The sequence below is a fragment of the Gymnogyps californianus genome, chromosome 11, assembly GCF_018139145.2.
Source record: "Gymnogyps californianus isolate 813 chromosome 11, ASM1813914v2, whole genome shotgun sequence".
Classification (NCBI taxonomy): Eukaryota; Metazoa; Chordata; class Aves; order Accipitriformes; family Cathartidae; genus Gymnogyps; species Gymnogyps californianus.
In genome coordinates, this window is record NC_059481.1 from 24,435,650 (window position 1) to 24,463,035 (window position 27,386).

Genomic DNA, 27,386 nt, shown 5'->3' on the forward strand with positions numbered 1-27,386 from the left:
AGAGGCTTCGACTGCCGGCATACAGGCAGCGAGGAAACTGCTGATGCTTGCAGAGCTGGCACACATGAGCTACACTGGCCAGACGCTAGCCCCTCTCAGTATGGCATGCGGGTTCCTCAGCTGCCTCACCACAATCCTCAAGAAAGCCTTTGGTTTACAAGGACAGGAAGGTTTCTCGTACATCTTAGGCCAACAGCGGCCAGGGTTGTTTCAGCCCTTCTGCTTTAGAGGGGCTGTAGTTGTGCGTTTGGATACTCTTTTTGTGTGACTGTTCCGGCAACAGCCCCTCTGTGCCTCCTACTGTCACACTGCTCATGTGCAGGAGTAAGTTGGCCGCTCTGTGTGTGCAAAGCTCAAGTTAGCAGGTTAGGAATGTGCTCTTTGTAGCAAAGAACAACAGGCTGAACCCTCCCCTCCCACCGCCACCCCCAAACAAACGTGTCCTTCATCCCAGCTCCCTGAGCATAGTGAGCAGGTGTTGCAGGATGCCACAACCAAATACTTGGGACAGAAGCCTGCAGAGCTGGCAAGCGGTGGTCCTGCCTAGTTGGAGTACAGGTCCCCTTGCTCAGAACACCACCTGTATGTTCAGGATGGGAGATGGAAGAATGACCTTCACTGTCATGTTACAGTTGGAGGGTTTCACCTTCCCTCGTCTCCTACGTGCATTTTCTTTGCAAATTAGTTTTCTCCTCTGCCCGCCCCTGCCCCCCATGCACTGTCTACATGCAGCAGCAGCACTTCAGCCCTCACCAGAAAGACGAGGTTCATGGTGCTACAAGTTAAATGGCAAGGCAGCCAGGAAGAGAGTAGAACAAGCTCTCACAGCAGCAAGGCAGCCAAGATAGTATACAGAAACTGTACAGGCAGCAGAATAAAGCAGGGAAAGTGAAAGTGCCCCTGGCCTGCAACTGCTCTTGCACAAACTCTTAGCTCAGTCCAGAATATTACAGAGCCCTGCACTTCTTTCTCATGGCATCCAGTGCTGAGCTAGATGGATACCCGATTGCCTGACAAATGGGAACCATGTAGAGGACTAAACCAGAGAAGAACTGGACTGTGATTAGATGGTGTCTCTGATGTTGCATCGGTGATTGGAGAGTCAATGGATGAACGCAAAGTGTGGGAGATTTAGAATTCGATCTTACAGGCTGGAAAAGATTCATCCTGCATCACAACAGTGCTGCTGCTTGCCAGTACCATGATGTTTAGCTCCTGCTGTTTCTCATGGGTCTGTTGGTACCATTCTCGTGTCACCTCAGTATCATGTGTTGGGATCAATGTCACCTGGGAAAAGAAAGCGGCAGGGATGATTGTCTGAGAACAACTGCAGTGACAAACAATGCCCATAGGAGCTGAGGCTAAAATTTCCCATTAATTTTGGAACACTGTACCCTTGGTACTGCTTGTTCTAGTTAATGTCTTTCAGATGTCAGGTTCTCTAAGGCAGAGCTGGTGCTTTATTTTATGCAGTAGCAGCACAATGGTGCTCTGAGCTGCCTGCAAACTGGCAGTACTAACACCATAATGATGAAAATGGCTGCAGTGCAGGGGAGAGCATATCTCTGTGGAGCTCCAGAAACAGCCTTAGAAAGATCCCTCAGTGTGAAAAGGAACAATGCTGAGAGTGTCACTGTTAATGGCCCGATAGCAGACTTTATGTGCCTATTGACCCAATGTGCAACTCAGGGACCTTGAAATCTGAGGCTGCTTCATCTGAAAGAACATACACGCTTTCTTGTACCTGTCTTCAGAAAGAGTGCCCACCCAGGATGTCCTGCAAACCTGACTAAGCAAGAACTATGTGCAAGAACACTCTGGTTTAAAAGCACTAATAAAAAGTTGCTATCAGATCTTCAGCAAGCAAGGCTAGCAACAAATGCCACTGGGTGTGGGACACTGATGAAAATTCAAGCTGTGATGGTGCTTGTTTTCACTTGAGGATAGGCTCATCCTGCAGTAGATAAAGAGGAGTGTATGATCTCTAAATGCTTCCTCCCCTCAGAAGGATGTGGAAAGGAGGACACATCTGCTTCCATTCACACATTTTGTGGCTGTCCTCCTCCTCCTCCTCATGGGTACAAACAGTTACTCTTCTAGGACTGCAGAGCAGGACATGCCCAGTACCACTTGCTTCCTCTTAGTGTACTCCCCCTGGGTATGTTTGTGACACACACCTTCTCCCCAGCACTTGTGACACAAGGAGCATCACACGCACTCCGTGGCATTTCCATGACCTACCTGCAGGTTCTCCCCCCACTGAGACTTCCCTTCCAGGAGCGCATCCAACACTGCACGGCTTGGTTCTCCATTGGCTGCATCATTCCCACTCACAACATAATATGATGCTCGAACCCGCTTGAAGAACTCCGGATCTGTGTTCTTTCCACTGCAATGGTTGGGGATGTATGCCAAGTCCACATAGACAGGTGGACCCATGGGCACAGGCAAACTGCTCTTAGGACTACTGGAAGCTTTAGAAAAAAGAAAACAGAGGCTATCAAAACCCTTCTGGAAAGGACAAACACTCAAATTAACACTGAAGGCCTTGAATTCCAGAAAGGTTTTTCCCTGCAGCTGCAGCAACAAAGTTAAGATTTATCCAGGCTCTGCTGCTCAGAGGTGACCTGGGTGCATTTCTGGGCCAGTGCTGTCACAGCACTTGGGAGGGAAAGGGAGTTCTGCTGTTCTGTGGGGAGGGACTGGAAGGCTTTAGGCTCAGAAGCCTTTTCTGGGGAAGGGAATCAAAAATCTCCATTATTAGCTTTTGCAGAGTTGTCGTCCCAATCAATATTTAGTCCTAATTTTTGTTGTTTAATAACCTACATTTGCTAAAAAAACCTGTTCTGATGGCCTTTATATGCTATCCTAGGGTATTACAGCAGTCTTTCTGGAAGCGCCATCCTGGCTTTCTGCCATCCCTGTGAATCGCTGCTGTTCCAAGGACTCTATTGCTCTTTCCTATCAACCTTTTGTACCTCTTTTCTTCATTTGCTGCTGCTTACATTTATGAGGTGAGAGATGGTCAAACAAGAGTTGTTATACTCAGCAATATATATGCATATGTATACACACACAACCCATAGAAGGGCTGTCCCTTCCCTCCCTCCTGCTCTCTGTGGAATCACAGAGGCCTCTGTCCTCTTTTTCCTTTCATATACTATCTCTGAGTAGTCTCTTCTGTGAGCAAGAAGCCACTAACTACTAGCATGGACAACTCGTGCTGCCTAGCTGCTACACGAACAAAAAATCCCTACCTGTCTCAGCCAGTCTTACGAATATCTAGTCCTCATCCCAAGTTTGATTTGGACAACTCCAAATCATGGAGCGCTGCTCCATGCACAACCCCTACATCCTGTACCTTTGTCTCAACCCTCCCTTCAGACTCGCATATCCAGGCACTGCATCTTGCCAGTCCTTTCTGTGCAGCACCTCTAAGACATGACCGTTCTGTACAGACACTCTGCTAATACCCTGGTGCAGGCTCTCTCTTGACTGTACCCTATTTGCTCGTCAGCGGATCATGAACATTAGCTGGCTCAGCCCCTGTTCAGTCCACATTCCTTTGCAGAGCCCTCCCTGGCCTGGCACTGTGACCATCTCACTGCTCTGTCCGCTGCTTTCCTCTCGCTCCCCACTACACTGAGCAGCCCCTTCATCAACCGCTTGGCCTGTCCATCGCCCTTGCTGTCAGCGACACCATCTGCCAGTGACACCAGTGTGCCTCACCTGAGCTGTATTCGCAACACACACACACAGGGGCTCTTTTCAGGTCTTCCCCTTCAGCTGCTCTCACTCAAGAGGAGCTCCCTGTAGCTCCTCTGCAAACCTTCCCCCGCTTCTCCACACTGTCTGCATGGGCATCTGCTGAGACCACAGCACATCAGCTGTGTTTCAGTTTTCTCCATTCTCCCTGGCACTACCTGCCTGCTGGCTCTTGTCTTACACTCACCGTCAATGATCTGGAGCAAAGGACTAGTATTTGCTCTGTGTCTGTAAAGTGCCTGGCACTATGGGGTTTCAGCACAGACATGGCAATGATGCAATACTGCATCACCTAATACTGATATCATCTGGTAGGACACCAGTAGAGCACTGGTCTCTGTGTGAACACTTAGCAAGAGGCCATAGGCTGTACAGACACTTAAGGCTGAGTCCCTCTCTCATACCTTTATTTAGGAAAAAGAGAAGCCCTTAGTTTCCAACAATCAGACTGCCTGTTCAGTGCCCTGTGTGTGGTACTCAGATGTGGGAGCTGTTCCCATCCCATCTCTGCTTAAGATTTCAGAGGAAAGGACGTATCTGACCATGGCCGTGTCCTGTATTCTAAGTGACAGCTTTATCTTGGTCCAGCGCAATGCACTTACCCCACTCACAGGCTGAGAGGTTGCCACCTCTTTTTAAAACACGCACGTATTTTGTCCTTCAATTGCTGGCATTTCTTTGACAGCACCCACCTCTAAATACCTACTGCCCCTCCACAGATGTAGCCCCCGGTGGAACTGAATCCTGGGCTATGAAGTTCTGAATTAGGTCTCACAGGTCTGTCTCTCTTCAGAGGTGGTTGCATTCGGCTCTACAGAGGTTGCGAGTTTTCCTCAAGGCTTTGATCTTTTTAAGTGATTTGCGTGACAACCTCTCTACCTCATCACTGCTTATAAATTTTTATGCCTGACTGGGAAGTCCTGTTCTCTGTTCTGCTACATTTAACCCAGTGCTTTTGCTCTGCATTGGACCTAAAGAGAAAATGTATGCTTAAGGAAGAATTTCTTACCGGGGTTTGTTTTGATGCCATTAACAAGGCTCTTGCCAGGGTTGCTGTGACTACTCCGGGATAACTCATCTTCTGTGTGAGGAGGCTGCACCAGCGCACTACGTGGTTTGGGCTTCTCTCCTCCATCTCGTTCTTTCTTGGCAGTGACAGATTTTGGAGATTTGTCCGATGGTTGTTTCACAGGAGTGGGTGATCGTTTCCCTTTCACATCTAATTTCCGGGCAGGCGAGGAAGATTTGGGTTTGCTCAAAGGCTTCCTCACACCTTTGTTCTTTTCTTTTATGTCTTTCTTGGAAATTTTATCAGTTCTGCTCATGCTTTGCTCGTTTACCAACATATCAGGGTCTACCATGCAGACATCAGGGTGAGGAGGATGGGGATGGGGATCTACCATTGGAACAGGCTGAGGATCATGGCTGGACCTAGAACTGGCATGATGAGCAGTCCCAACAGCTTTGTCCACTGGGAGGAAATCAGCATCTTCATCCGAGTCCATGTTGGCATCTGCTGTGATGGACGGACATTCTTCTGTCTCAGGTGGGACATCCGAGTCTGACTGGGAGGTTCCAGAATCACTCACTGATGTCGGAGGGGTTTCCTCCACTGTGGCACTTTGCATGGGGCTACTACCAGTGTGGGGTGGTCTTCCTTGCACTGAAGGATGACCGTCCTCCTGTGAGAGGTCACTATCTTCAGAGAGCTCATGAGGGCTCGGGTTGATGAATGAGGGAGAGAGCTCTCCCTTCCTGTGCTTGTATTCACATGAGGCAAATTTCTGTCCACAATCAAAACTGCCTCCTAAATGTGGCTCCATCTCATGGGAAGCATCTCCATGGTCCTCTGTTTTTCCACCCCTCTGCACATCTGGGAAAAAGGGCTGGAAGCTGTGTTCAGGGGACATCAGAGAGGAAGGACGGCTCTGCCTCTCTGTGTCCTCTTTGCCTGCGCATGGAGAAAAACTGCTGTCAGAATCAGGACATGTTTTTTCATCTTTTGCCTCTGCTGCATGGTATGTACTTTGGAAAGCTTGCAGACTGGTGCTCACCTCTGTTGGACCATTGGCTGTGGTTTCATCTTCATGCTGATGATGAGGAAATGATGTCAACACATCAGGGAGAGATGTCAGTGTCATCAGCTGTTCTGCAAATGGTGCCTTCTGCTCTGGACTGCTTACACAGGGTTGCCGCTGTTTCTCTGCAGAAAATGGTGTGGGCTGTGAACTCTGGTACTCCTTTCTGCATGGCGAAATGCTGTCACCCATGCCACTTGTGAATGGAGAACCATGTTCTTCAGCAAACACAAAGTCTTTGGTTTCAGCTGTGTGTGTTTTCACAGCATTATCTGGAATCTGTGGAGACACATCCCAAAGACTCCTGGTACCTGCTTCCGCTCTTGCACCCGTGTATGTGGAAAGCATATGGGAGTAGAAACTTTCTGCTGTAGTCGGTATCACAGGAGTGGTAGCTTCAGATGAAGGTTCCTCTGACAGGCTGGAAGAGTCATCTTTCAGCTGCTGTTGGGGCACAGACTCTCTTTTCACCGCTTTGGAGAACAACTTATCTTCTTCATATGGACTCAGCGGTGAGAATTTAGTGAAAGATGAATCAAGGCTGCTGATTTTCTCAGAAACCTCCAAGTACTCATCTTTCTTTCCCTGGTCTGAGAGCAAAGCACAAGGAGCCTTTAAAGGAAGAGAGATATCCCCTAAATGGCTTGCTGAGGTTTGCTCATGTCTGAACATACTGGATGTTTCACTCTTTCCTAGCAGGGAGCATTCAAATCCAGAAGAGCTATCCGTCACTCTGCTCTCTACTGTTGGGCCCTTTCTGTATGCCTCTGCCTGTTTTCCGGAAGCAGATTTCAAGTATACGGCTTGCTCTTGGCACTCTGAGACCACCGCTGCACTTGGATAATCTGTTACACAGAAATGTGATTCCTTTGTGGATTTTTCAGCAACCTCTCTCTTTTGTGAAGAATCTTGTCTTAAATGGCACATTTCTGAAGCCTGCTCATCTCTGCCTGTGTCTGGCAGGTCACTGTAATCAGCAACGTATGTCCCCACAACAGTGGCTGATGCAGCTTTCCTGCTTCCATATTCCTCTTTCCACCCTGGATCAGAGGGTGAAGAGGCAGTAGAACTGGGCGAAATGGACTCCTGACACTTGCTTTGCAGAAGGGGTTCTGATACGTGAAACTTGTCCATTGCTGAGATGTGTGCATAGACTGTGCCTGCAGCTTCAACAGGGCTGTGCAGTTTAGACTCCTTTTCAGATTTCTCCTTAGCGCCTTTTTCTAACTCTGAGTCACTCATGCCTTCTTCTCCTCGACCTGCTTTCTCATAGTACGTATCTTTGGGATTTGGGCTTTCAGATTTCAGGGACAGAGATGTCTGCTCCTGGCTAGACAAAATGATGTTCTCATCTGGACAAGCAGCATCAATATAGGCAGCTGATTTTTCTTGGTAAAACGTGTCAGTCACGTCTGTGGGAGAGGCAAATGCTGTGCTTGCGGATGATGGGTGCAGTTCAGAGTCCAGTTCTTCTGGCAAAGCAGAAGACATCTTCAGTTTTTCCTGTCCTTCAGATATCCTAGGCTTATCTGTTTCAGACAAGGGCAAGTATCTTTCATGGACGTCTGTATAGTCAAAGGCTGAATCTGCTTTATCTTTAGGGGATGCTGGAGATGACAACTCCTTCTCAGCAGAGGTATAAAGGCAGGACTCTTCTTCCTTTGCAGAGACGTGAAAACTTTGACCTTTTTGAGAGGTCAGTGCTGTTGCTGGCACCTTGTCAGTGTGACCTGGGCTGTCTGCACCCTTGGGTGTGAAGGGGGAGGGTCCAACTCCAGACACAATTATCTTCTCATAGATGTCAGCATACTTGAAACTTCTTTCATCGGGGTAGGGAGTTGGTTCTCTCTCTTCTTGCTCTTGTCTTGTAGAACTTTCGTCACCTCTGAGTCTGCAGACCCCTTCCTCATAGGAATAAGGCTCAGGGGAGCTCCTGGAATGGGTCTCTGGAGGATATGCCTCTCGGCTGGCAGAACCCACAGCCTCAGCATGGCCCAGGGCAGCACTGCTTTTTTGACAAGGGCCTTGTCCTAGAGGGGAGTGTGCACGCTGCCCTGACACTGCAGCACTTTCTTCAGGGGATGCTGCTATATATTCATATTCTGCTGGTCTTGTAGATTGCAACAGAGAAGATGCTGCTGCCATCTGCTCTGCTGTTCCTGTGGAGTCATAAAGACCCTCAGTGGATTTGCAGTCATCCTCTTGCTTTCTATCATCTGACTTGTATTTATAGTCTATTTCCTGACACAAACCACTGATGTCTGATTTCTTCTCTGTGTCCTTCAATGGGTCTTCCTCCCGTAAAGGTGGCTTGCACTGATCTAACTTGTAAGGCCTTTCTGTTTCTGGTGTTGTGTCAATGTCCTTTTCCAGAGTGGTAGCCGTTACAGACAGGGGAGATGCCGTCAGTGCTTGGTCTAGTGACTTTGCATAGATATCTAGGACAGCTTTCTCCTCATCATCTAAGTAGGAGTAATCTTGTTTAGATGTCAACAACAATTCTTGCCTTTCTTTGTTTCCAGTTAATGCTTTGGCCTGATTTTCCTCACTAGAGACATATCGAGAAGACAGAGGAGAAGACAGAGGAGACCTTTCCATTTGTCTTCTTTCTGGGAGAGCGATGTCAGCAGGACCTATTTCCACTTTCTTTGTCTCTGATGTAGGTTTGGCACTCTTCTGTGTGTCTTCTTTGTAATCACACGATTCCATCTTTAAACATTCTGCTTCTGCTTGCAGTAGCACAGGTTTGTCTTCAGCATGATGGAGAGCCTCATCCTCCTCACTGGGTAACTGCCCTCCTCTTCCAGTCTCTCTTCCTTCCTGAAGATACCCATACGCAGAGCCCCATGCTTCACTTTCTGCTCTTCTCCAGGTGTGACTGCTAGGCACTGCAGGAGACAGGATCTCCTCCTCTCCCATTTTAGGAAGGGATTTTATTTCATATTCTGGTACCTCGTCCAAGAATGTGCTCTCTCTCTCTTTATCATATCTCTGCCGCCTTCCCTGAACAGGGAGCTCCTCCACCTCTTCTGGAAACCACACTTTCTTCTCATAACTTAAATCTTTAATGTAAAAGTTTTCCATTTCTGGAGATTTTTCTTCTTGAGCTTCCTTGAAGCTGCAAGGTTTTACACCTTCAGAAGAAATGTGTGAAGATGTTATCTCGTCAGTTGGGCTAGATTCTGTAAAGTGTAAGCCCTTCACATCTGGAGATACTTCCTGAGAGTCCAAGCCTGCAGTGCTTCCCCTAAATGGGCCCTTTTCTGCTGCAGAAAATAAACTGCTGTCATCTGGAGACATTTCTTCAGTTGAAGTATCTCTGGGTGACGTGTCTTTAGCTGAGCTACTTTCTGGGCAAGGAAAAGCTTTTGACACTTCTTTTGTGAGTTCTTTGGCAGAAATTTGCAGTGATTTTTCATATGTAGCTGGACTCTGCTCTGTGAAATCCATGGATTTCACAGCTTCTGAAGGGAATTTGTCAGTAAAGTCAGACATAGGTTTTTCTTTTGCAGGTATCTCTTCTGTGAAACTAAGAGATTTGATGTCTTCTGGAGAAATTCCTTTAACAAAAAGGTCTGAAGAGATTTCCTTGCTGGGACTTTCAGTGAGAGAAATGGATTTGTCTCTTCTGGAGAAATGTCTTTAATGGAAACATGAGAAGATTTTTCTTCTTCTGAGGTGTCTCCTGTGAAATACAGCAGTTTTCCTTCTTCAGTAGTCACTCCCTTAACAGAAATATCTGAGGATTTTTCTTTACCAATACTTTCTTCTGTAAAAGAAAGTGATTTGGTGTCATCTGGTGAAAATTGTGAAGATTTGTCGCTTTCAGATTTGCTTTGGCTTGTGAACTGTGGAGGATCCACACTTCCTAGAGATGTTTCTGTGGTAGGGAATGGCTCAAAGGACAAGTGTTTTGAAAACCCCATTAAACTTTCTGTCATGGTTTTAGTTCCTTTCTCTTTTTCTGGCTCCAGAAACACATCTGTGCTGGGATGGGGCAGCACGGGACGCTCCTCCTCCTCCCCTATCACCACTGTGTCCTGCTTGTGGTAGGAGAGCCAGGGCAGCTCCTCCTTCCCCACCTGTTCTTCCTGCACCTCCTCCCCAGGAGACACTGGAATGTCACTGCCCAAGTCCAGCTTGTCCTGTACAGGTCCAGGCACTTCTTTTTCATGTCTGTATTTAGCTGCAGATACCTCGTCTTCTCTGAGAGGTTCACCCTTGGCTCCCTTTACCACAACAGAAGTTTGGCCTTCCAATTTCTTGGCAGCAGCATCTGTTTGTTTTTCAAATAGATCTGAATCTACTGTTTCTAGTTTTTCTTCCACTGGAGACTGGTGGAAAGGTGTGTGTCCTGCACTAGTGGGGCCAGATGGGGTGGGAGAGGCCATTTTGACTGTACTATCATCAGGACTCAAGCATCGTTCTTCAGCCTCTGCAGAGTCAACCTGGGAAAATGGTGTTTCTTCAGTGGATAATGGCAGGCCAGAAGTTTGCATCACTTCCGTGGGAACACTGATTAACACGTTATCAGGACATCCTTGATGAGCAAACATGGGGGCACTGTAATGCCCTCTGAGTTTCTCAGGCATTTCAATATTTGGAGTCCCATCTTCTTCTTCCTCTTCCTCTTCTGCCTCTTCATGAAGATCCTTTTTTTGAGCTTCCAGTTTTCTCTCTCCTTCTGCTAATGCATGGAAATCTTCAGGGGGTGGAGATTTAAAACATTTGTCTTCCTCCAAGGATGATGTGGGAGAGATTGTGCCAGCGGAGGGGACATAGTCGAGACCTTGGGTTGCTTCAGTCCGAGAGGAGGGCATGCTGTTTACTGTGTCTAGAAGTAAAGAGCTTTTCCCAGTCTCTTCTGTTTGTGGTGCTGTTATAGAAGCAACAGATTGATCTTCTGCTACTGAAGTGGCAAAAGATGAAAGCTTATCACATTCGGTAATGGAGGTAGCAGAGGATATATGTTCCTCCTCAGCTAGAGGTGCTGCCACAATGTTTGTAGGATATGCCAGGATTTCAGACTCCTGGCCAGCATAGCCCTTGGCTGAAAGGTCAGCAGTAGGCATGGCCTGTATTCCATGTATTGCTTCAAAAGAGCCTGGGTGGTCAGGAACAGAAATGTCATAGGCATTGACATCATACTTCAAGTGTGGGATCCTCTCTTCCTGTTCGTCATGTATTTCTTCATCAGAAATGGTCTGCTCTGTTTCTGAGTAGCCTGGGATAGTTTCATCTTGGATATATGAAACATGTTCTGCTGTTGCTCCTGGTGGGACTGGCAGGCTGCTCAGATATGACTCTTCCTTTGTTATGTCCTTTCCAAGTAACTTGTTTTTCTCACCCATGTCACTAAATTCTTTTTCCTTTTCCGTAGTGGTAAATATTTTGTCCTCCCTCTCATCCTGATTCAGCTCATAGAAGTCTCTAATCTTTTCCACGTTCTCCTCTGCCTTCATGTGCTGTTCTTCCTTTTCTTCCAGTTCTGCCTTTTCTATCACATCTTCTCTCTTCTCCTTCTCACCCTCTTCCTGTGCCTCTGTCCCCTCGATATACTTTTCACAAGGCTTTGTTTCCGCTTCCCTCTGTTTTGTGTCCAAAGAGATTTTCTCCTCTTCCTCCTTTTCTTCCTCTCTGAATGCTGATGACCGAACACCCTTTGCTAAGAGGTCTATCTGTGATGGTACCTGTTCTTTGTCTGGAAACAGCTGAACTTCCTTGTCCTGCTCAGCTTCTCCCTCGCAGTATCTCATGTCACGACTGTCATCTATTGTTCTTCTTTCATCCTCCATTTTTTCAGCATGACCTGCTCTCAGTTCTAGCTGATGGACTGCCTTTTCCTCTGCTGGTGGTTCTTTTTCCGTATCAGTAGCAGTTATTCCCTGATCAGGAATGCTTGTTTTCAAAATCAGATCCACTTCAAGGCAACTCTGAGCAATCATGTCAGCAGAGTCTTTTATCTCTGTTTCAGGTACTCTCGTAATCTTATCACTAACCTCAATATCAGACATTTCTTGAGTCACCTGCAAGGCCCCTTTCTCCTCGTGCTTCAGTTCCTCAAAGTCCTTTGTAAGATCTTCTGGTGAAGACAGGACTAACCTCTGTTCAGCTATGGAAGTCTCTCCTGGCTCTGCCTGTACAGGTGCCTTCTCCATTGGTGACGTCTTCAGGTCAGCAGGTACTTCCTTTTCAGGTTTGGCTTTGATCTTCTCGGTTTTGAGTCTGCCTGGAACTTTTGCCTTGTATAATGTTTTTCTTACTTCTGGGGTAAATGGTTTTAAGTCTGGTTTAGAAATTTTTTTGGGCTCTGGTTTGGTTTCTTTCTTTTTATCCTCTTTCTTTGAGTCTTTTTTTTCCTCTTTCTTTCCGTCATCTTTTTTTAAGTCCTTTTTCTCCTTCTTAATCTCTTTCTTTTCTTTGTCTTTTTTCTCCTCCAGTTTGGATACTTTCTCTTTGAGATGCTTTTTTCCAACCTTGTCTTTTGCCAATTTTCTTTTCTCAGCTTTGAGAGCATCACTTGTTTCTGTCTTTATCTTTTCATGTTTAACAGGTTTCTCAGGAATTTTCTCCGCATGTTCTTTAACCTTTTTCTCAACTTTAGCATCCTTTATGACTTCTGGTTTTACCTCCTTAATCCCCTCCTCAACTGCCTCTTCTTTCTTAGCTTGCTTTGTCACAGATGGCTTGGGGGAAGATTTAAGACTCTCTTTACTGTCAGTTCTTTGTTTAATTTTGGTCTGCTTCAGCACAGGTGGAGGTACTCCAGAAGTGATATCTTTCTGAGTAGCCACTGGGTACCTCAGAAAATCCAGGTGCTTGAGTTTCTCAAGACCTTCCAGTATCTTATTTTGAGGAGCGTTTCCAGGAAACAAAACCCTTACAATTTTCTCTGTTGGGCTAGCTGGAAGCCACACCACTAGGGCTGTGATGGATGTGAGATAGGGAACAGAAATTTCACCTTCTTTCCCACTTGCAAGAATTATGCCAGTCTTTGCTTTACTGTTACCAGCCCATTTCTGCATTAGAAACTGCATTTCTTTACTGTCCTTAACAGGATTCAGTATATACATGTCCAGCTTACCCACTCCCATTTTGTGGAAAAGTGTGATAGGTTCAATGGTACTGCTCACCACCCTGTAGAGAGGCTCTGATTTAATGCCTAGTCTGTTGAGATACTGCAGTGTCAGACAAGCTTCTTCGATGCTCCTCTTTACTTTCATGGACGATTCGGGCATCTTCAGTTTTTCAGGAACATTAAAAAAAACCACCCCTAGCTCCGGAGAAATTAGGTTCTTCATCCAGTCACTGTAGTTGGTAGAGCCCTGGGATTGTTCCTCCTCTTGCTCAGCAACTTTCCTCTGCAGCAGCCCATTGATGCCAGGTAGGTTGTCTGCACCAATGTGAGTGAGCAGGATTGAGTCAATCCTATCCAGGTGCCTTACCAGCTTCCAGAAGCAAGATTTCCTGTCAGAGCCACCATCCACAAGGATGTTAAACCCATTGACAGCAAAGAGAGCAGAATCACCTCTTCCCCCAGGGAATATGTAGCAGCAGGGTTTAGAAAGCTTCAAAAAGCCCCCTGAGGTGGGCGGCTCCAGGAGATCAAATGGAGATGGCACGTCAACTGTCTCAGAGACGTATTCTGCAAACTCAGACACCCCATCCATTTCTGGCAGAACTGGATCAGGATTCAGTTTCAGATTAATAATTTCCTGAAATCGAGGATGCCCAAGGTTGCTCCAGTCTCCTTCTCCCAAGCACGACACAGTAAGGGAGGCCTTGATATCTGAATCAGCGTTGCTAAGAATCTGGGTGACCTAATGAGACAAGCACAGACAAATAAAGGTCAAACAGAGCTCTGAGACCAATTCAGCACTTAAAAAAAATAGCCAGCTAATGCAGAAATACTGAAGACACCATGAGTACTTTACTGACAGGAAACACTGGGGATAGATTAAATAGTCCAGAAGCCCGTTGCAAATACATGCATGGGGCCACGTTCTGCTCTCTTTTGAAATACTTCATGTTGATGGGCTGTTACGCTTCCTGACTGTTGGGAGTGCACGGTGACAAGACCTCAGGAAAGAAAATGAAAGCAGGAACTACCTTGTCCTCGTTCCTTACTTCTTCCTGTTTAACCTGGAATACCAGTCCCTGGCTTGGGCTCAAAAGGAGCATGTTCTTTTTGATTTGTGAATTCTAACCCTGAGATACTCTTTTCAATGCTAAGCATCATTGTCTGAACTTATCCTTGCTCATTGGCTAGTGAATGATCATATAGCACTTTGTGCAGTTTTAGTGCCATAGGACTTTTTTTTATTCAGATTAATTTTCTTTCCTGGGACCTATTTTGAAAGTCGTGACTCCATCTCTGATATACATACGGGGTTGGGGACATGCTACATGATTAATAAGTAGAACTATGGTCGATATAATTTCCAAGGCTCCTTAGAGCTATGCTGAACATATCCTGAGCAAAGAAGCATTAAACCTCAGACTTCCTAAGTATCTGGAATGAGATTAGTACACTTCTTTACACTGTGTTCTCTTGCTTAGACAGCCCTTAATTGACTAGTTAGTGTCCAAATAAACGGGTACCAGAAATAAATGAGAACAATCAGCCTAAAATAAAGTGGGCAGATTTGCTGATGTAATTACAGCAACAATGATATCAATTGCCAAAATATCACTCAGCCATTCCTGCAGCAACTGTACACTCAATCAGACGGAGACATTCTAAACATCTGGTACACAATGATCAGTGGAAGTAGGGCTTATCAAAAACTGAAGCAGCATATCTGTATTGGCAACGAGTGTCAATAGAAAGAGAGTTTAAAGCCTCTGAGGAAAGCTATAGTACACCCAGCTAAGATAATTAGCATTGGAGCAGAGGTTCAGAAAGGTCCTATAAGGTTTTCAGGACCCCACTGGACAAAGCCCTGAGCAATCTCGTCTAAATTCAGTGCTTACCCTGCTCTATGCAGGAGGTTGGGCTACAGACCTCTCAAGTGCCCTTCCAACCTGAATGATTCTGCAATTCTACGATTAAATAACGACATTTGTAGTTATTTAATCATCATGTAGCTACTTAATCAGCATTTAGTCATCCCCTTGTCATCTTTACACACCCCTAACAAACACTCTGAACCTTGTGAACAGCTTATGCTTGCTGGACTGACTGTGAAATGAATAGAAATACCCGCATTTACTAGGGTGATGATGGCCTCTGTTGGCTGTTTTTTGGAAGCTGCCCACAGATATTTTAAGAACTGCTTTAAGAAATTTTTAGTGTCTGCCCACTGCAGAGCCAGTCTGGAAGGTTATTTCAAGCTGAGCACTTAAAGGTGGAATCACCCATGCCTGCCACCTTGGAAAACTTAAGCCAGGGAGTTAAAGGAAGATGCCCAAGACTATAGCATGAATTATTTATGGTGTGCAATTTTTTGCTGGATTCCAAGCCCATCCCTCTGCAGATCTGCCACCTGAAGAAGCGGTGCAGGCTGCATTGCTCTATCATGCACTCTGTGGACGGGAGGGGACATGCTGGCTTACTGCTCACACTCACCTCCGGGTCTGAAAGTATCTCAGCAAACTTCTGGTAAGTGAAGGTCCCCGTCTGCAGGATCAAGTCTCCTTCCTGGTCTGAGCTCTGACCACAGAAGATCAGTAGTTTGTGGGCCGATGAATCACACACCAGTGAGCGGACCTGTTACCATGAGACAGAGTGTTGCAGTCAAAAAGTTATCTGTATTCCTCACCAGCACCCAGAAACCCAATCACATGGACAGGCGATACTTACGCGTTATCCACAAGTAGCCAAAACGTAAGTCTTCTATATACAAGAGAGTACGTTATTGAAGAGGGAAGACAGTGCTACTGCCTGCTTGACACAGCTCCGTGTCACATCATAATTCACATTGAGAAAGTAGGACAATGCTAAGAGAAAATGCTTGGCGTTACACTGCCATGTAAGAGGTTGGCACATTTAGACTCTCATCAAACTAGAATGCTCAAGGTTCAGAAGTCCTCCACGTTGTTTGCTAGGAAACTCTACAAGCTCCTGAGAAATCCGTAAAATCAGACAATTCTAAGGCACTAACTCATCCAGGAAGCAGCTCATTCCTGAAGGGCTAGCACACAAGAAACGATACACTCTTGCGTGTTTCTTTGTCTAGCAGTAAATTCTGCCACAGAATAGTGGTTACTGCATATATCTTGCTGGCAAGACCAGAACACCTGGCTACTTCACCACACCTTGCAGCAGACTGGCAGCATGTTCAAACTCTCCAGAAGGTGCAAAGTGTGATGATCATGACCTCTATGTCAAGCAAGGGCAGGAGAGCTGATGTGGAGAAAACCCACTGGCATCTGGTCCTTACCTCAGACACAATGCTGTCCACATTGGGATTTACCAGGATCACTGTCTCCAGGGTATCACTCCGGTGATGGAGGGTTCTTTGGCCTGGGGAGAGGCAAGAGATTAGATAGGATGGGAGAAGATGATGAGACAGTATCTCCCTACCGATGTTTTAGCCTCAAAAATTCCACTTCAGCATGGGTTCGATTGCAAGGCTTCAACTTGCATTCTAGATCCAATTTAATACTCGGGCCTCATAGAACAAAGCAAACTCTTTTCAGTAAGAAGGAAAAAAATCCTAGTTCTGTATCAGCACAATTTGCAACTCAACTCCAACAGGTTCTGAAGTCCACAGTGCCAGGCATATCAAGCTGCCCGCTTGCGCAAGACCGCTGTGCCCCAGAAATGCTGGCACAGACCAGTTATCCCCTCTAGACAGAAGTATCTTGCCTCATTGCAGCCACCGTGGAGAGGTATCTCTGGATGTCGTCCAAGCCTTAGTCACCATAGGGTTTTGTGAGCCAGCTGGTGCATGGCAACTCACCCTTCAACAGAGTGGTGCAGCACTAATAACAAATCTCTCACCATTCTTAATAAGTTTTTTCTCTTACGAAGTGTTTTTCTTTAATCCAAATGTGTACTCCTAGAGGTAAACTGCTGCTATGGGAACCACCTAGATGATAAGAATGCTTGTTGTCCTGTCTCCCTCCTGTGAGAGTCACAAACAGGCACCCAGACAGGATGCTGCTCTCTAGATGTATTTAGGCAAAAAAGGAAAAGCCAAAGAAGAGCAAGCAAGAGCCTGGTAGTGCAAAAAAGCAGTTTGTGTGCTCACCTTGGCATGGGCATTACATGGATATTTGGCAAAATATTGACATAAGGCCTGGGCCCTATTAATTTATTAGAAAGAACAATGGTGAGTGCCTGCCATCCTGAAAGGCAGGGCTAGAGCCATCGTTGTGTACCCACGTCAAACAGCTCTGGGAAGTGGGACGAGGTACAGGACCTTCCTGCAGCATTTCCCTTGACATTGCAGGCAGCACATAATTTTTTGGATTCTGGTCTTTGCAAATACCTACCTCTGGACATTACATCCACTCGACAAGCCAGGCACTTAGAACTTAACTGTTGGAATGTATAATTTATAGGGTTTAAGTCTTTCACAGGCTTTAACCCTCATATAGACTGGAGGGCCACTGATCTTCACTGAAAATGGGCATCTATTTCTATTTTTCATCTTCCAGACAACTGTTGCTCTCTGACAATGTTGTTCTTTCCACCCTCTCTCTTCCACAACCTCCCATCAGCTCTCTTTCTAGGCAGATCTCAATCCTTCTAAAATAGCTTCATCAAACTGCTATTTCAAAGAAAGACACCAAAAGGACACAGAAAGAAAGAAGTCAGAGAAAGGCCAATACTCAGTATAGCTTCAATCAAACTCAGTTTACTGGGATGTTTTACTCTGGCTGCCAGCAATTAAGTATAAACCAGACAGACATGCCCAGAAGGCAACTTTCAGCTCAAAATGAGAGTGGCTCTAAGCTCTCAGCAGAACTATTTATACTCTGCATCTCTAGCTGCTTTCTGAACTTGTGTTCTTTCAGTTTGTCTAAAAATGGTCCCTCCAGACTAAAACAAAACCATCACTGTGCAAAGGAAATGCTTGCACTGAGTTCAGCAGCATTTCTGCCACTTGATGTGGGATGTGGTGTACGGATGGGAGAGGTGGGGAACCAAGCCCCTGCAAAAAGAAGGAATGCTGCAAGTGAGCCCGTGGGGAGCAGCGTGGGACGGTGGCAGGTGGTGCAGGTGAGGAGGGCCCAGGAAGTGTTCTGGGGCATGCACTGCAGCCAAAAGAAGCAAAAACCCACTCATCCTCGAGGTAATGGTAATTGTAAAGGCATTGCTGATACCTCGGCATTGCTTAGTTCCCAGCAGCGAACACAAGGAGTACCTCCTTTCCTCACTGATTGCATCGTGCAGTTTTCACACAGCTCACCCCACACCAGGACCGCCACTCACGTGCTGCTCAGAGCATCCAGAAAAAGAAGCGATCTGCTCCCATTTTTCAACAGTAGGTCTTGGACAAAGTGAACCCCATGCCATTCCCCAGGCTTCAACTTCTGCCACCTTGCTGCCTATACATCCCAGACAGACGTTTTTGGCAGTTGTTACCCATGTGACTTGGAGAACACAGCTTGGTGTACAGAACCAACGCCAGCACTCTCTTCCTTGTGCCATGTGAAAGGAGGGCTCTCAGGCACAGCGTAGTCACTGGTGCCCAGCATGTCGGCATCCTTTCAGGCGCCCGGTGCCAAGGCACTGCAGAGGCAATGCCAGCCGGAGGGCTGCAGGCTGGGCAGCGCTTGGTGGACAATGCCAGCTGTACAGGGAAAGGGGCCTGTCTGCAGGACTAACAAGCATGAAAATACTGCTGCTCTTTGCCATTTCTGTGGTTCAAGCCCAAGCAGCTGAGCTGTCATTGCTGAGACTGGTAAACAAAGCATGGCTGGTTAGCATTCTGCTCACATCCTCTCGCCCCCCAGAGGGCTGTCCCCTTCATACTTGCAAGAAAGAGTTCAAGCTGTGGGGCCAGCAGCTGCTGGCAGATGGGAGGTAGAAATGGTGAAGTACTGAGTCTCGTGAAGGGCTGTGAAGATGATTAAGGGACTGAAGCATTTTCATATGAGGCAAGGCTGAGCGCGCTAAGACTGTTCAGGCTAGAAAAGAGAAGGCTTGGGGTGGGGGAGGGATCTCATCAATATGTATAAATACCTGATGGGAGCGAATGAAGGAGAGGAAGTCAGACTCTCTTCTCAGTAGTGCCCAGTGACACGACAAGAGGCAAGATGCACAAATTAAGACACATGCAATTCCATCCGAACACAAGAAAACACTTTTTTTACTGTGAGGGTGGTCAAACACTGGGATAGGTGGTACAAAGAGGTTGTGGAGTACCCATCCTCAGAGACACTCAGAACCCAACTGGACACAGTCCTGGGAAACCTGCTCTAGCTGACCTTTCTCGAGCAGGTGGGGTTGGACTAGGCAATCTCAAGAGGTCCCTTCCAACCTACAGTTTGGTGTGTCTGTGACTCTGTGAAGCAGTGCAGCCCTCCAGAGCTCTGCTCCTGACCCGCTGTTGGGCAGATTCCCTTTCTTCAGTTGCAGCAGTTGGTTCTCAGAAGGATACAGGAGCACAGCCGTACAGACAGGCCATTTCCAGAAACACTGAATCACTGCACACACACATGCACGCCAAAACCCAAAACTGTTCTTCAACTTAATTCAGAGATAAAGCAGAACAGCACACAAAATCCAGGCTGAACTGCAAACTGTGAGCGAGACGGCAACACGGTGACCTAACCCGGCCGGTGAACTCACCAGGCTGAGTGCCCCAGCCCCTGCTCACACCCGGGCTGCTAGCAGCTGCCTCCCCCAGCTCAGTGACAGTAGCACCCCTGTATGTGACAGAGCAAATGCTGGGCTGTGCCCAGCTGAGGGAATACCTATCATCCCAAAGTCTCTTTGAATCCAAGTGCTCATCAGTCTGAGGAGCCCTTTGCTGGCTGCTTCCTCTACACAGGCCTGCAAAAGCAGCTGCACAGACAAAGGATTTAAACACATAGACTGGGGCATCCTTCTTCTTACTAACAAAAATTAGATGCAACAGAAATAAGTAGTGGTGCGACTGACATTGCAGACACAGTGATTGAAAGCACCCTGTTGACGTCATTGCCAGGTATTTGTCCTTACTAGAGCCCTATCACAGTCAAATGCATGCCTGGAAATACCACTGCAAATGGCAAAATCCCGTAATTACATTTACCAGTATGAGGAATATCCTTCTCAGGCTCCTGAAGACTGCTGTCTTCAACTTGCCTGGAACAAACACCTGAACATAGCTCTCTGACCACAGATCCCTGACCCTGCTCAGCCCTCTCAAACTAAGCTCACAAGCTGCTACATTAAATGAAATCTCCTCTCCCCCAGTAACTGTGGGAGTAAACTTCATTAGCACTGAATTTCTCGTTTCGTACGAATTTTCACTTTGTACATTCAGGCACATTCTGACTCTGCAGCCACCACAATGCCTGTGCGCTTCCAGAGAACATTTCTATCCATCATGTCCCCACCAAGGCAGAAAGCCCCCAGTCTTTACCATCTGTTCCTTAAGAGGAGAGTTTCTCTAGTCCCTCATAACCACTCACCTATCCCTGAAACTCTTCTAGTTCTGCTATGGCCATTAGATAAGTCAGAGCAGAAATATACAAGATGGGAAGGAACACAGAAGATTCACAGGATGGCATTATTGTATTTTCTGTATTAGTCCCCATCCTATTTTTTTAGGCATCATAACATAACCTGACACTACCTTTGCACCAAATAAAGATCTTCATTTAGGGGTACACAGTGACATCCAAATTTCACCCTGCCATGGCACTATTAATTGAGCCCTTATAAGGAGTCTGGAAGGTTTAATTTTTCTAGCGTGCTTGATTTTGCATTTTTTGACAATGAATTTAATGCGACATCATGATGACTGTTCAGTTTAGTTGCAGAAGTTCCTCATAGTCTTTTCTAGATATAAGTAAATGAGTCATCTACAAATTTAGCCACCTCCATGTTCATTCCAACCCCTTTCCTCGTCATTACTGTATTGATCAGCTTTATATTTAGTAGGAAATCATGAAGCCATTGTATTTTACCTCTGGATGCTGCACAAACTTGACCACATATTTGTTTTCTAATTTGTTTTCTGTCTCTTAGGTAGTTTTTGACTCATGACATTAGTTGCCCTTTACCCACACAAAGTGCTCGCTGCATAACATATGTAAAGATTTAATACACAAATGCACCTCATTCATGACCTCACTGAAATTTCAGAGAACAGACAGGGGCATTCTCCTTCTCCGCACAGATCACATTACTTACCATTGCGCAGAAGTAATATCACCTTCATCCTGAAGGACCACAGAGGGCACACATAAAGCTCTCTTTCTACAGGGCAGCCACCTCTTGGATGGCAGTCAGCAGGAACTGACCATGCAGGCATTACACAAAAATGTCCCAGAGGTGATGAACAGCAGCTTCTCTAGGCAATACTAGAGGAACTTCCATGGCTAATACTAAGGGGGTATTTCAGGATGTGCAGGCTGCACTCATGGATCATTAGTGGGGAGGAAAGAAAAGTCAGGGGGGTTTGTTTTTTGTTTTTTAAGAGTATGTATAGCTTACATACTAGAAAGGCTGAGGGGTGCCCTCATCGCAGTCTACACCTTCCTCAAGGGGGGCAGCGCAAGGGGAGGTGCTGATCTCCTCTCTCCGGTGACCAGCAATAGGACACGAGGAAATGGAATGAAGCTGCATCAGGGGAAGTTCAGACTGGACATTAGGAAAAGGTTCTTCACCGAGAGGGTGGTCGGTCACTGGAACAGGCTCCCCAGGGAAGTGGTCACGGCACCAAGCCTGTCAGAGTTCAAGGAGCGTCTGGATGATGCTCTTAGTCATACGGTTTAGTTTTAGGTAGTCTTGCGAGGGGCAGGGAATTGGACTCGATGATCCTTATGGGTCCCTTCCAACTTGAGATATTCTATGATTATGTGGCCCATTGAGTGTAGAATTAATTTGGTTACGGTGGAGGATAGCAAGTGATGAGCAAAGCCACATAGATTTTGGAGTCGGTGTGAATTAACCATTCAGGGCGGTCTACATGCACAAAGAGACAGAGGGCGAGAGAACGAAGGACCAGACACTGGGGTTTTAGTGATTAGCAGCCAAGCAAAGAGGACTATGCAGGGAGGTCAGTCTAGGCTAAAACAAAGAACAGTGCTCTAGGGTAACCATGTGACAAACAGGATGCCCAAGAAAGAGATGATCCTAGAAGCAGACAGATGGCCGTGGAGGCAGAAAAGGAGGTCATGCTGCCAATACAGATCCTTGTATGCAATGTGTTTTGCCACTCTAACTGAAAGCACCTAAAAACCCCTGTAGTTGAATAATAAATTCTGGGCTGGTCCGAAGGGCTGGCAAGGATAGCTGCAAGAGCTGCTGCTTGTCATTTGCTTTAATCTTTCAGACCATCAGAACTCAGAGATCTTATTATTCTGTTAATCAGAACTGGAAGAACCATGGTTACAACTCACCGTGCTGAAATCAGAAGTCAAGTGTCAGGGCAGTGGGACCCAGGTTCTCATCTTTGTGAAATATGATCACCTAGGCCAGAGCACTAAAGAGTCATCTTTCGAGGGAGAGACTGTGCTGAAGTCAGTCATGATGCTCTGACTGGTACAACAAATCGTAACGAACATAAGGGCCACAAAGATGATTAAAGGACTGGCACATCTCTGACGAGAGGAGGGCTGAGAGGTGGGACTGTTTAGCCTGGAAAAGAGAAAGCTCGGGGGTGGATCTTACCAATGTTTGTATGGGTCTGATGGCAGGGTGTAAAGTCTGGGCTGCCGAGCTCTCAGGACCTTGCCGTACAGAGGATGGAGACTGTTCATCTGACCACATAGAAACCAATCCTCTCCCCATCCAGGGAGCATTCTTTATTCCTCATTACATCCCTTGTCCTTCCCACACCTTTTGCCTCCTTTGTCCCTGAGATTATTTGGGCTTAACAGCCCAGGTTCTACCTGTAAAGCAAACACCAACAGTACATTGATAAAAAATACCGAAGTTTCACAGTCTGGGCACATTATCAAGGCACACAAGCCACAGTAATTAAAAACTGATTCTTCCTAACTTTCTGATCTCTTACCTGATGTTATGAACATATCTCTTCAGGGTGGCACTTCTGAAAAGACTCGTCTTACAAGAAGATCCTAGATATCGCTATGGTTCAGCACCTTTTGCTACATTTAGCAAAGAGCTGAGCCTTGTATTACATGGTCTTCCTGACGCTCTATTTAAAAAAGTCTACCTCTGAACACAGTCAAACCGTGCATGAGGGTTCTCAGAGTGCATATATTTGCATAATTAACATGAGCTAGTGCAAGCTGAAAGACTGCCATTTCCTTCATTCTGACATGACATCATAACGCTGAGATAGTAACTGACTCTTTCATTCTGAGGCTGTGAAGTCTCCAACTGCAGCTTCTTCAGTGCCAATGGGAGAAAAAGGATCCAGCCCCAAATGGTGTCCATTCAGAGAAAATTAAACAATGCATTCATTCACAAACACTCCAGGACTGTACCGAGTACAGCAAGCTACAGCTCCTTGGGAGAGAGATTATAAAGACCAGAGGAAAGGGAGGAAAGGTCCTGCACAGAATTCTGAGCAGGGTCCTGCCTCTTATCCCGTCTGTGCAAATACACCTTCCTATCTCCTACTGCAATATGGACCCACCCCTCCGCAAGACCAAGGAAGCTCTGTGTTGTTTAGCAGCGAGGGAGAGGAGTGAACGTACTCTTGCTGGAAGCAATGTCCTACACCCAGCACCTGAAGGGCACACAGCTGCTGAAGCTCCTTCCTCCAGCACGCAAATTGAACAGTGTACAGCTGGTAGGACCAGCTCTGGCTGGTGGGGATTTGGAAGCTCTGCCAGCTAGTCAGATGGGCTCAGGAATTAAAAAATAAACACAAGATTGCTTTGGCAGCCAGTACACAAGCCAGCAACTGCGAATTCACCATTCAGCTTCTCCTTACCTACAGACTTGTGCATCTCAGAAACATCTCTTAGCTTCTCTGTACCCGGGCATCCTTGCTGTACTGCGGGAGTAACAGCCCTGACCTGTTACAATGGGTCAGAGGGATGCATCAACCCTTGAGACATGCTTAGGCGATTTCATAGCTGTGGGCAGAAGTGTGGGCAACCTGTGGGCAACCACAGCACCAGCAGTATGAACTGGAATGTGCTACAGAGCAGCATGAGGAAAGTATGCACACAGCCTTCCTGCTGTCTGTGTGCTCAAACCATTCAAGAGGAGAGTCCTCAACAAATTTAAAAAGAAACCCCTCCACAGAGGGGTGGGCTGACGAGATGCTGAACAGTGTGCGGGCATTTGTGGTGAGTTCTAGAAAGGAAAGATTCTGGGCAAATTCAATTTTAAAGTAAACTGTAATTTCCTTCTCTTGGCAGCTGCCTTAAGCAGAGCACTTGTACAGGGCCTGGCCCTGTGCAAGCAGCAGTAGCTGCCACGGCCACAAACACAGCACAGAAAGCAAACGGCTATGTCTCACTCTGGCTTGACCTTTAGAAGATAAACAGGAGTCTAGAACATGCTAGCATCAGCCTCTGCCCTGGCCGAGGGAAGCAAGCTGCCTCCGCTTCTGGGAGCTTAGCCATGTAGGAGACAGCCATCATCACATTCTGCGTTACAGCCCACTTCCAAACGAGATCGCCCAGACACAAGGAAGGCAGCCTGGGCAGTTCCTCAGACTCCAGAGAGAGAGGATGACCCACAGTCTCAACTAGTTTCCACAGGCTGTAAACTAGATTCCAAAGCTGATGTAGTGCTTATGTTGGCTGCAACAGTAAATTGTTTTACTAATGAACTGTCCTTGAAAAACATTTATTTCTATTTCAAAGCAAAGTATTAAGGTTTTTAGATTACAACAGAACATCTTTGTTAGAGTGAAATAACGGGTAAAGTTATTGATAAAAGCAATTAAAGATTTTTTTCTTAAACTTGCAGCGATCCATCAGTTATGTTTACTTCTCTTTCTTTTCCCTAAAAACTTTGAGACAATTCTTTTTAGGATACTCTATTTATTTATGTACACAGAATCCCAGGCTCCCAGGTCTTTTTTTTTTTTTTTTTTTTTTCAGACAACAATGGCTGTATTGGGTTCAGCATATGTTTTGATTGAGAAGATACGATAAGGTCACTGCACTTCCTCAGTTTAAATCTCTTTGTTCTTCCTTGCCATGACTACTGTGCTCTCTGGGCTCTTGGGATTATTTTTCCATTCGTCTTGACCGTTCGAAACACCTTCCAATTTGTTATCGTCCATGCCTACGATCAACATGCTGTTTACATCCCAGTCCTGGGCTGCCTTAGAGGAGTATTAAGGAAACTGGAAGAGCGTATTTCAGAGCAGCTCTCCCGGGACGCGGGAGGCTCAGCTGCCGGCTGCCTCAGCTCTCGCAGCCCTGAGCCAAGGCTCCCGCAGGGCGACCAGCCCCTGGTGGGGACTCCACAGGCACCAAGCGGCTCAGCAGCTGCAGAGGCAACCACCGAGACACAAAAACTGGGCCCCAACACTACGCCATCACGTCTGCACTCCTAAGACAAGAGATTCTCACCTGCAGCTCCTCCCTTGCGGTCTGGCTGGAAAGCCAGAGGCCTATATCCAGTCAGCATCTTCTCAGAGGATGACAGAGAACCCGAAAGAAGACAGCACAGCGGCCTGCTCATTGGCACGTTCTCTCGGGAGATGGGTGACCTGTGACTCCCGCCCTGCCAGAGACAGAGCAGGGTTGCTCGCAACCCCTCTGGCTGAAGCTCGTCTCTTTTGTGTACAGTTGAAACACCCACTAGCACAGAGATGTGAACAGGATCCTCACACATCTGTGTCCCAAACACCAGACTGTATAGTGAGTGTCTTTGCTCCCTCCCCCAACAACTCTAAGGAATAATTAGTTAATTATGCAAGCCACAGCTATCTCAACAGGGGACACAAAGAACGCCCTTGGACTGGCAGCGCCCTGTGGTTAGGGAGGCATCTTTGCTTTGGTGCTAGTCCCAAATCTGTGTGTTGGTTCCAGCTCAGGAATTCAAAAACAATCTGTAACACCTCAGTGGACGCACTTGGATGTGTTTACCAGAATGACGGGACATTTCCCACTCTATTGCTCCTTACCTTTTAATGGTAGCGTTGTATCAGATGAGATGAGACTTTCAGGCAAGGTACATAGAGAAACACCAGGTGAGGACTACAGCTGGAGCTTTGTGTAAACTGCCCAGAAAAGACTAAGAGATATTTCGAGTGCTAGGTGGGAGGCTGCAGTGCAAACTGGTGCCTAACTGTTGGATTCAGGTGCCTGAAGAGATGCAGCGATCCCAGCAATTCTGGGCACATCCAGCTCTTTGTTTCTTTTCTAGAGATCAGGAGAGCAGAGGGCACAGCCAGCTCACTGGGTGATCACGGCTGAAAGGGCTGTCCCACAGCCTCCTCCCCCGACTGGTATTCACAACATGTGACAGCTACAGTAACTACTTATTATAACAAAAACATTATTAGAAAAGTGCTGTAGTTTTAGCTTTATAGTGTGATTCCACAGCTGAGAATGATGAGGAATTGGCTTCAGGCAGTGCTTTGTGGTCCACCAACGAGTGTTCTGCCTCTCATGGTCTGAAAAAGTCTACAGTAAAGATTTATTTCATATACTTTCTATTTTTAGGTCTTCAAACACTCTGCAGAAATAGATAAATAAGTATCTATTTATTTATCAATGGCTAAATCTAAAGATCTGTCTCCTTAGAGATTTTCTTTAGTGATTTTCTCTTAGCTAAAGAAAGAGAAAAATCACTGTGTACTAGCAAAGGGAAAATATATTTTTAGTGGGAATATGAAAATCAGCTGAAAATTGAGAGGCAAGAAGCTGTCGCAAAGCGCTGAGTCCCTGTAAGGGAAGGCTAGGGCAGAGCTACGTGCTGTCCTGTGGAGCAATGGAAGGGAGCGTACAAGCAAATCACCAAACGGGTCACAGACGAAACCACACAGGACATAAAATGAGGGATTTTAAACTGCACCTAGAAAAGAAGGGGAAGCCAATGGTGTTTGAGCAGGAAAGTATTATTGTATGTATGAGTTTCTATTTTTTACGGAAGTTTCAAAATAGTGTGTGATGATTTTTCGTATTGGGATACTGAGTCACATAGTTAAAATCATGGCACCACTGAAATAAAGCCCTGTGAATGTGCAATAGGAGACATGCCTTATCTGGAGGAACTGAATAAACAATTACAAAGGACAGGAAAACACAAAGCAGTGTGCAGAGAGAGTGAAGATAATTCAAACACCTCTACGAAGCAAAGCATCCCCTAGGGACTGTAGACCTGAAAGCACATCCACATTGACTTCAGCCTGTTAAGAGCGGGAAATCTCCAGGCATTCGTTTTAGCTTTAGTTAACATTCCAGCCACAGACTGATAGGAAATTTGGGTACACATAGTATATTTACCACTATTACCCATATTCCAGTTAGACTGAGGCTGGGTAGAGGGTAGAAGAG

The 27,386-nt window shown here is 46.3% G+C and overlaps 1 protein-coding gene across 1 annotated transcript in view; it reads right to left on the reverse strand.

Moving 5' to 3' along the window:
• Window positions 1–442: 442 nt before the first annotated feature.
• The window catches only part of MAP1A (microtubule associated protein 1A), a 64,259-nt gene continuing 37,315 nt past the window's right edge, over window positions 443–27,386 (reverse strand). Inside the window, 6 exon segments of the mRNA XM_050903203.1 lie at window positions 443–1,287; window positions 2,242–2,474; window positions 4,775–9,466; window positions 9,469–13,663; window positions 15,412–15,552; window positions 16,226–16,308. Coding sequence (XP_050759160.1) covers window positions 1,132–1,287; window positions 2,242–2,474; window positions 4,775–9,466; window positions 9,469–13,513 — 9,126 coding nt within the window. The 5' untranslated portion in view covers window positions 13,514–13,663; window positions 15,412–15,552; window positions 16,226–16,308 and the 3' untranslated portion in view covers window positions 443–1,131.